This window comes from Puma concolor, chromosome B4 (genome assembly GCF_028749965.1).
Source record: "Puma concolor isolate L17-30 chromosome B4, mPumCon1.1.hap2, whole genome shotgun sequence".
NCBI classification, from domain to species: domain Eukaryota; kingdom Metazoa; phylum Chordata; class Mammalia; order Carnivora; family Felidae; genus Puma; species Puma concolor.
The window spans coordinates 78,885,961-78,895,741 of NC_141673.1; the positions used below are offsets into that span (position 1 = coordinate 78,885,961).

The 9,781-nt window shown below is 38.5% G+C and overlaps 1 protein-coding gene across 3 annotated transcripts in view; it reads left to right on the forward strand.

Moving 5' to 3' along the window:
- The window catches only part of AMN1 (antagonist of mitotic exit network 1 homolog), a 54,341-nt gene extending 45,871 nt beyond the window's left edge, over positions 1-8,470 (forward strand). For all 3 annotated transcript variants that reach the window (XM_086713696.1, XM_086713697.1, XM_025930652.2), the window contains one exon: positions 6,728-8,470. In XM_086713696.1, coding sequence (XP_086569822.1) covers positions 6,728-6,801 — 74 coding nt within the window. In that variant the 3' untranslated portion in view covers positions 6,802-8,470. The remainder of the gene's footprint in view (positions 1-6,727) is intronic.
- Positions 8,471-9,781: the final 1,311 nt, after the last annotated feature.

Sequence of the window (9,781 nt, forward strand, 5' to 3'; positions counted from 1 at the left end):
ACAGCACGGAGCCTGCTTGGGATTCTCTGTCTCCCTCTCTTTCGGCCCCTCCCCAGCTCATACTCACTTGCCCTCTCTCTCAATCTCTCTAAAAATAAATAAACTTAAAAAATATATATTTTAAGACCCAAGTGTTTTGCTTCAGAGTTTCCTTTAATTAAAGTTGATTCCTTGCTTAAAGGACAACTCTTTTTTTATTTTGTATTTTACTTTTTCTAAACCCTATATTATTGTTTCCTTCTCCTTATTTATTCATCCATTACCAATCCCACATGATAGAACTTTTTTTTTAATGTTTTTAAAATGTTTTTATTATTTATTTTGAAAGAGAGAGAGAGAGTGTGTGTGTGTGTGCAGGGGAGGGGCAGAGAGAGGGAGACACAGAATCCAAAGCAGGCTCCAGGCTGTCAGCACAGAGCCTGACAGGGGGCTTGAACTCCCTGAGATCACCTGAGCCTGAGTTCGCCTGAGCTGAAGTCTGATGCTTAAGGGCTTAACTGACTGAGCCACCCGGGGCGATCCCCACCCGCCCCACGCATGACAGAACTTCTTGCTGCCAGACACAAATGAAGCTTTAGAACTTTGAAGCATTAGAACTATTGTTTGTAAAAATCTTCCAGCCTCACCTTTTTCACTGTGTATTCTACAAAAATATCTAAATTACATCTTCCTTGATCATTTGAAAACATTCATTAATTTATATTTCCCACAGTTCTCTTCTTTTTCTTGGTGCTTTAAAAGCCCCTGCCATGCATCTCTTTCAAAAAGTGGCCTCCAACTATGTTAGTCATAGATTTTGAGAGATGGTAGAAGCTTCCTTAGACTTCATCTATACAACACCCTTGTTTTAAGGATAAGGGAACAGAGAATGAATTTAAGTGGAAACACTTGATAGTAGAACTGGGAGTAAAAACCTAGGTCACCTGATTCAGTCTCTAATTCTTTCCCCAACAGAGCAATTTCCTGAGCTTAACTGTTACTAGAAAAGGGAGGGAAATAGGAGAGTGACATCAAGCAACAGCAGTGGGATTGGTTTGATGACGTTTTGAGTCTTTTTCAATGTTGAGAGTTTGTGTTTTAAAGGGTGGCAGAACATGCCACCCCAAAATATGCTTCTTTAGGATAAGGATTTTTTTTTTTTTTTTTGAGCTGATTGTGTCTGAGAAACAGCAGACAACCAGAGAGCTCTGAAAATGGAGAAGTTATCCTCTTGTAAGAGAAACTTGCATTTATAAAGGAAATCTCCATCTGTAAGGATCTCCCCCTCTACACCGGGAAGGAAAAGGGTAACTCTAAATCCAAGAGAATCTTACCAATGGAGGAGACACCAACCTAAATGTGTATAGCAAATCTTACCTTTTACTCCTTACTGTGCTTTTTCTAGTAACTTCCTATAATTGGCCTGCCCACTCCACCCCAATATCTTTCTTTTGTCTTTACCTGAAGATGGGATTTGACGTGGTGGCTAGGGCTGTCTCAGGGAGTTTACTTATTTTCCCTGGGTATCTCTCATGCATACATGAAGTAAGTAAACATATTGATAAACTATTTTTTTTTCTGGTTAATTGCCTTTTTGTTTTACAAGAGTGTCTCAGCCAAGAACTTAGAGGATAGAGGAGAAATTGTTTTTCCTCCCCTACAGTTTCTACAGTGTTCTGGCAAGGGATCACTAAATACTTAGAGAATCCACAGTTTCTCCATATAGCATAATAAACTCATAGGCACCAAATACTCCTCCTGTTCAAACTCACAGTCCTAAATACTCTATTTTCTCAGGAAAAAGGTGCCTGGGGAGGCTTTGAGTAATATAATACTGCCATCTAGCCTCAAAATCTTTAAATTACATAAAAATATATTGTATGGTTACTATTGGAGGGAAAAGTGTCCTCTTATTTATGTGCAGTAATAAATTTCTATAGAAGAATGACTCAAATAGAGTTAGAAAACAAACATGTATGTATAATGTTTGATAACATATTCCTAACTAGTAAAAATGCCAAAATAATCCTAAAAACAACTAAAATGAAATTGGGAAGTATAGTTTCCAATTTTGTTCTTTTTTTCAAAATTGTACTGGCTGTTCTGGGTCCCTTGAATTCCCATATACATATTAGTGATGAAGTTTTGGGGTTTGGAGCTGACGGCCAAGAAAGAATTCTTGAAGATGTCTTTGGTGCAAAAAGGTGATTTTATTAAAGCACAGGGACAGGATCCATGGGCAGAAAGAGCTGCACTGGGGTTGTGACCGGTAACTCATTATATACCCTCAGGTTGGGAGAGGGTCAGGGACAGTGTAAGTCTCTAAGAAATTTTGGAAGCAAGGTTTCCAGGACCTGGTGGGGGGGTGGCTAACTGTTGTTAGGAAAACACCATTTATTACCATCTAGTAAAGCCTCAGTCATGAGACCCTTCAGATGTATATGAGGAGGCCATAATCTTGAAGTATGATTGACAGCATATATGTTGGGGCAGTTGAGATAAAGGAAGTAGACTTACAGGATCCTTGAGGTTGGGATAATGTTCAGCTAAAATTCTCTTTTGCCCCCAGCAAAGTGTCATCTTAGAGGCAGCTGAGCTCGTACTGGGAGGTCACTCTGCTGGTTTCAAGGACTTGTCAGTGGGCTGTAGGCAGTAAGAGAGTTTAATTTTTCATTTGCCTTAGTTTCCCACATCACCATGGCAAGCACTTAAATCCCTTTCCTTTTGTTCTTCGATAGCCAGGAGTGTCCATGGAATATCACACGTATTCCACCGGGGGGGGGGGGGGGGTGGGCGGGATGCAGAGTGTGCTGTTAGCCTATACCTTGCCCTCAGTGTGCCCCATGCTCCCTCATCTTTAGGATCATCTTCTCAATTTTTTTTAAAGATTTTATTATTTTTAAGTAATCTCTACATCCATCGTGGAGCTCAAACTTACAACCCTGAGATCAAGAGTCACATGCCCTACCTACTGAGCCAGCCAGGCATCCCTTGTCAATTTCTAAAAAAAAAAAAAAAAAAAAAAGGCAACCGGGATTCTGGGAAAGATTGCATTGAATCTGCAATCAGTTTAGGGAGTATTGCCATGTTAATATTATCTTCTGATCTGTGAACACAGATGTCTTTCCATTTATTTAAATCTTGAATTTCTCTCAACAATGTTTTATAGTTTTCAGACTTTTTCACTTCTTTTGTTAAATTTATCTCTAAGTATTTTATTCTTTTTTATTGGTAACATAAATGGAATTCTTAATTTCATTTTTGGATTGTTCCTTGCTAGTGTATATAAATCATTTGATTTTTGTATATTGATCTTGTATGTGGAGACTTGTTGAACTCATTTACTAGTTCTAATTTTTTAGTGTATTCCTTAGGACATTCTGTATACAGTATTACATAATGTACAGGTAATGATAGTTTTACTTTCTTACCAACATGGATGCCTTTTATTTCTTTTTCTTCCCTAATTTCCTTGGCTAGAACCTCCACTGCAATGCTGAATAGAAGTGGAAAGAGCAGACGTCCTTATCTTGTTTCTCATCTTAGTGGGGAAACATTAGTCTCTCATCATTAAGTATTAGCTTTTTCCTAGATGTTCTTTATCAGGTTGAGGAAGTTCCCTTCTATTCCCAGTTTGTTGAATGTTTTTACCATCAGTGTTGTAAAATGCTTTTTCTGCATCTATTGAAATGATGTGGTTTTTGTCCTTTAGTCTATTGATATATATGTTATAGGCAGAATGATGCCCCCACCCAAAGATGTCCACATTTTAATGCACAGGACCTGAGTATGCTATGTTACATAAGATTGCAAATGGAACTAAAGTTGCTAATCAGTTGACCTTAAAATAGAGATTATCCTGGATTATCTAGGTGGGCTCAGTGTAATCATAAATCTTTGTAAATGGAAGAGGGAGGCAGAAGGAGAATCATGGAGATGGCAACATGGGGACTCTGTCCCATGTTGTTCCATTTGAATATGGAGGAATGCAAGGAATGTGGTGGCCTCTAGAAGCTGGAAAAGTCAAAGGTAAATCCTCTCCCTTGAGCCTCCAAAAAGGAATGCTGATCCATTTTAGCCCAATGAGACTTAATTTGGATTCTGACTATATAATAATAAATTTGTGTTGCTTTAAGCCAGTAAGGTTGTAGTAATTTATTACATTAGTAATAAGAAAGTAATACAGTGTATTACATTAATTCATTTTCAGATGTTAAGCCAACCTTTCATTCCTGGGATAGATCCCAGTTGATCATGGCATATGAGCTTTTTTATATGTTGTTAGATTTGATTTGCTAGTGTATTGTTGAGGATTTTTGAGTACATATTTACTAGAGATACGGGTCTGTAGCTTTGTGTGTATGTGATATCTTTATTTGGCATCAGGGTAATACTGGTCTTACAGAATGAGTTAGGAAGTATTCCCCATTTCGGCTCTTAGTAAAACCACTCCAGCTTTGTTAATAGTTACTGTTTTCATGATACAGCCTTGTCCATCTTTTTGCTTTCAAACTATTTAAAACCTGCCTTTAATCTAGATTTCCTCTATAATAAATGATATTTTTAAAATTTACATTAGAGAGGGGTGCCTGGGTGGCTCAGGTGTTTGGGCATCTGACTTCAGCTGAGGTCATAATCTCACGGTTTGTGGGTTTGAGCCCTGCATCAGGCTCTGTGCTGACAGCTTGGAGCCTGGAGTCTGCTTCAGATTCTGTGTCTCTGCCCCTCCCTCACTCACATTCTGCCTTTCTCGCTCTCTCTCTCAAAAAATAAATAAACGTTGGGGCACCTGGCTGGCTCAGTTGGTTAAGTGTCGGACTTCGGCTCAGGTCATGATCTCACAGTTCATGGGTTCAAGCCCCACATCGGGCTCTATGCTGATAGCTCAGAGCCTGGAGACTGCTTCAGATTCTGTGTCTCCCTCTCTCTGTGCCCCTCTCACACTCGCGCACGCTCTGTCTAAAAATATATAATAATAATTAAAAATAAATAAATAAACGTTGAAAAATTTTTTTTCTAAATTTACATTAGAGAGAGCAAGGGGAAGAGGCAGAGGAAGAGAGAGAGGAAGAATCTCACTCTGAGCATGGAGCCTGACATGGGGCTTGATCCCACCACCCTGAGATCATGACCTGAGCCGAAATCAAGAAGAGTTGGACATACCTGAGCCAGCCACCCAGGCGCCCCGATACATTTTCAAAATGTTTATTTATTTTTGAGAGAGAGAGAGGGAAAGAGAGAGCACAAGTGGGGGAGGAGCAGACAGAGAGGGAGACATAGAATCTGAAGCAGACTCTGAGCTGTCAGCACAGAGCCCGACGCAGGGCTCGAACTCAGGAATGTGAGATCAGGACCTGAGCTGAAGTTGGTCGCTTAACTGACTGAGCCACCTAGGACCCCCACCCCTGATATTTATAACAAAATAACTACATTTGTTCACTTACAAGCTGCTTTAAAAAAAAAAAATAGCTGCTGATATAAACCTTTGTTTTTTGAACTATAATTCTCATTTCATACACTCTGGTTCTCTTGCTTGCACTAAATCTTGGCATTTTGGCTTATTTTTGTACTGTTTAAAATCAAATTTAGGGACCATATATTGGGCCCAATTTTTTTCTATTGGTTTGTGAAATCTGTAACTAACAACCACTAACCTAGAAACTTTCCAAGACTAGTTTGGAGATCTGTTGTATATACAACATAGGCTGTATCTATGGAACAAGTTTGGTAAACTTGTGAATAATTTTTAAAGCAATAACATTTTATCAGTATTTTTGCTTTAATTCATATTTTTAAAAGATCTTATAAAATCAATTTCGCAAAAGAAATGTAAACCATATTAAAACTGCTGCTATACATGGGGCGCCTGGGTGGCGCAGTCGGTTAAGCGTCCGACTTCAGCCAGGTCACGATCTCGCGGTCCGGGAGTTCGAGCCCCGCGTCAGGCTCTGGGCTGATGGCTCAGAGCCTGGAGCCTGTTTCCGATTCTGTGTCTCCCTCTCTCTCTGCCCCTCCCCCGTTCATGCTCTGTCTCTCTCTGTCCCAAAAATAAATAAAAAACGTTGAAAAAAAAATTTTTGTTTAAAAAATTAAAAAAAAAAAAAAAACTGCTGCTATACAATATGAATAACTGAGAACATCTAAATGTCCAATAATATAGATTGGTTAAATCATAATGAATTCATATAATAGTTATCGATTAAAAATCATGCTTTATAATAATATTGTATGATGTGGAAATGTTTACCAACCGGTCAAATTGTCCTAGTAACTGCTCCTTCCCCTAACCATTTATATTGCAGCTTTCCACGGTGCTTTACCACACCTATAGGTTTTCTTTAATCCTGCTCACTCCTTTGTAAATAGTTGTTTCGTTAAACCCTGTTCAAGCACATCACTTTAGTATGTCTGTTTCCCACCAGGACCCTGGGAAAGTTCATACACAGACTAATGGTGAAATTATACCATTACTCTCTGGTTGGTGAAATTAAGATGAAATTACAGAGAAAATAACGAATACCCATTTTTAAAAAGTATTACTATGACATGTGCACTGCAGCTAATAAATGAAGGTTACCATTAATTAAATGTTTTTAGTTGTATGCTATTCTTTGTATATCATGCCCTTTAATCTTTTAAATACCCCTATGAGATATAATAGTTATTATCACCCCTAGTTTATATTGAGGACATATTAAATATTTCTGATTATTGTGAGTTAATATATTGTCATTGTTTTCTTTTGTAGATCATTCACGAGAAGTCCTGGAGCAATTAGTAGGCCCAAACAAACTAAAGCAAGTGACTTGGACTGTTTATTGATGCTTATTGAAGCTTATCAAAGCAATGATCTTCATACGACATTCCCAGGAAACAATGGTTTTTGAGATTGGCTTTCCAATAATGTGGTTTTTGCTTTGAAGTTAACCAGACTCTTAAACATTTTAATAGTGGTATTATTCTGTGTTTGTTTGAGGAGTCATTGTTTTTGACGTGGTAAGCCTAGCATGCCCTCTGATGTATTCGGGGTGGGGGTGGGGGGAGTATTGTGTTTGTTTCTTAAATAACAAAGTTTTAAATTACCAGTTTTCCCTGGAGATTTCCTTCTCCTACTTACATATTTGAGCCATTGTAAGAGAAAATTTACCAATATGAATAACCATTAGAATTCTAAGTATCTCTAAAGGCATAATTACCTTCCTAACTATTTTCTGGCCCCTACCTTCCTGAAGTGCTCATTGGCTAAAAGGAAAGCTGAACATCAGGCCTTTAAATCTTCCCAGAATTCATTTCAATAAAAGAAAGAAATATAATAGTTTAATGCCATAAACCCATGACATCATACACCTCAGCCATTCAGCATATGAATGTTACTGAGGCCCTTGCCCAGCCACTTACTTTTTATGGCTACTTTTTCCAAATACGTGCTATGCATCTATGAAATTTCTTCCTTAAAAACTGCATTCAGGAATTTGTAAGAATGAGTAGCTACAAAATATCATTATAGAGGCTGTTTCTAAAGCTCTGTTGGTTTCACATTGTGAAACAAATAGCACAGGTCTTAGTTTTCAAACGTATTGCTCTTTTATTGTTATACGTATACAGTGATATATACAGTGTTTAAACTACCCCCAAATTCAGAATATTCCCTGTGCCATGAGCCTGTCTCAGTGGGACTTTCTTAAAGATTTTCTATTTTAACTCTGATGTAGTGCAAAAGAAGGGAAGTATAGCATAGGCAAAATTCTTCTACATGTTTAGAAGGAGGGTTTACACAGTCAACTCTATTTCTTGACCTTACTATTAATTACTTTATAAATATGGTATGTTTACAGTATGGATATATATATTGCCCCTCAAAGGTGGTACATATGTATATGTGTAAAATGGGTAAAGCCTGTTTTACCTGTGAATTTTCTTTTAAGTAGGTTCCACCAATGTGGGGCTTGAACTCATAACCCTAAAATTAAGACTCACCTCCTCTACGAACTGAGCCAGCCAGCTACCCCTAAAGACAAATTCAATAAAATTTAATAGTAAATATCAAACAAAGTAGCTTTTTCCTCTCTTGGGGAAACAAGTTTTAAGATCTGAAGATCAGCTTTTTAGGGTCTGTAAAGGATTATCTTCCTAAAGCACTTTGCAGTTTAATATTCTTGACTTTTTATATTGCTGGTTGTATTAGCTATTTCTATTTAAAATTTCAGGACCCCGTGCCTATCTGTCTCTATCATCCTCACCTGTTACCTTGATCTCTATTTTTCTCCTTACCATCTATCACCATCTGACATCTTGTCTATTTTTTGTTTGCTATCTGTCTCCCCACCCTAGAATATAAGCTTCACGAAGACAGAAAAATTTTTTTTCCCGTTGCTGTATTCCCAGTACCTAGAACAGTATCTGGTACATAACAAGCACCCAATATTTGTTGAATTGATGGACACAGAAAAAAATAAAGGACAAAAATAAATAAATAAAAATAATCTCCGTACTTCCAGTTTCCGGTCTGATGTTATAAAGAGATTGGAAGTCATCACTCCTGTCCTCGAAAGATAAAAGCTGAACAAACTGAAAGTCATTAAGTGCTATAATACTGCTTGTACTATAAGTGGACTTGGCCTAGTTATAAATGTATACCACTAAAAAAAATTTTTTTTAGTATGTATAATTGATATCCTAAGGGAAGAGAGAAAATCATAGAAAATGCTCAATTAAAAGCAGAGAAGGCACAGGGCACCTGGGTGGCTCAGTCAGTTAAGCGTCTGACTTCAGGTCAGGTCATTATCTTGCAGTTGGTGAGTTTGAGCCCCACTTCACGCTCTGTGCTCACAGCTCAGAGCCTGGAGCCTGCTTCGGATTCTTTGTCTCCCTCTCTCTCTGTCCCTCCCCCTGTGCTCTCTCTCTCTCTCAAAAATAAACATTAAAAAAAAAAATTTTTTTTAAAGCAGAGAAGGCAGGGGGCACCTGGGTGGCTCAGTTAAGTGCCCAGCTTTGGCTCAGGTCATGATCTCACAGTACATGAATTCGAGCCCTGCATCAGGCTCTGTGCTGACAGCGCAAAGCCTGAAACCTGCTTCAGAGTCTGTGTTTCCCTCTCTCTGCCCTCCCCTGCTCACACTCTGTCTCTCGCTCCATCTCTCTCTCAAAAATAAACATTAAACAAAAAAAACTTTAAAGCAGAGAAGGCAGGACAAGAGTAGACCACCAAAAGGAAACCAGGAACTCGGGCAACAAATAGGAAACAGTTACAAATATGGAAGATATTAATCCAACTATATCAATAACCACTTTAAAATTGAATGGTCCTTTTTTATTATTTTTTTTAATGTTTATTTATTTTTGGGGCACCTGGGTGGCTCAGTTGGTTAGGTGTCCAACTTCAGCTCAGGTCATGACCTCACAGCTCGTGGGTTTGAGCCCCGCATCTGGCTCTGCACTGACAGCTCAGAGGCTGGAGCCTGCTTCGGATTCTGTGTCTCCCTCTGTCTCTGTCCCGCCCCTGCTCATGCTCAGTCTCTCTCTCTCTCTTTCTCTCAAAAATAAACATTAAAAAACATTTAAAAAATTTAAAAATAAATGTTTATTTTTGAGAGAGAGCACACGCAAGCAGGGGAGGGGCAGAAAGAGGGAGACACAGAAAGAGGGAGTCAGTTAAATGTCCAACTTCGGCTCAGGTCATGATTTCACCGTGAAATCATGACCTGAGCCGAAGCTGGACATTTAACTGACTGAGCCACCCAGGCGCTCCCTGAATGGTCCTTTTTAAAAAAAAAAAAAAAAGGATTTTTTTAAGTAATGTCTA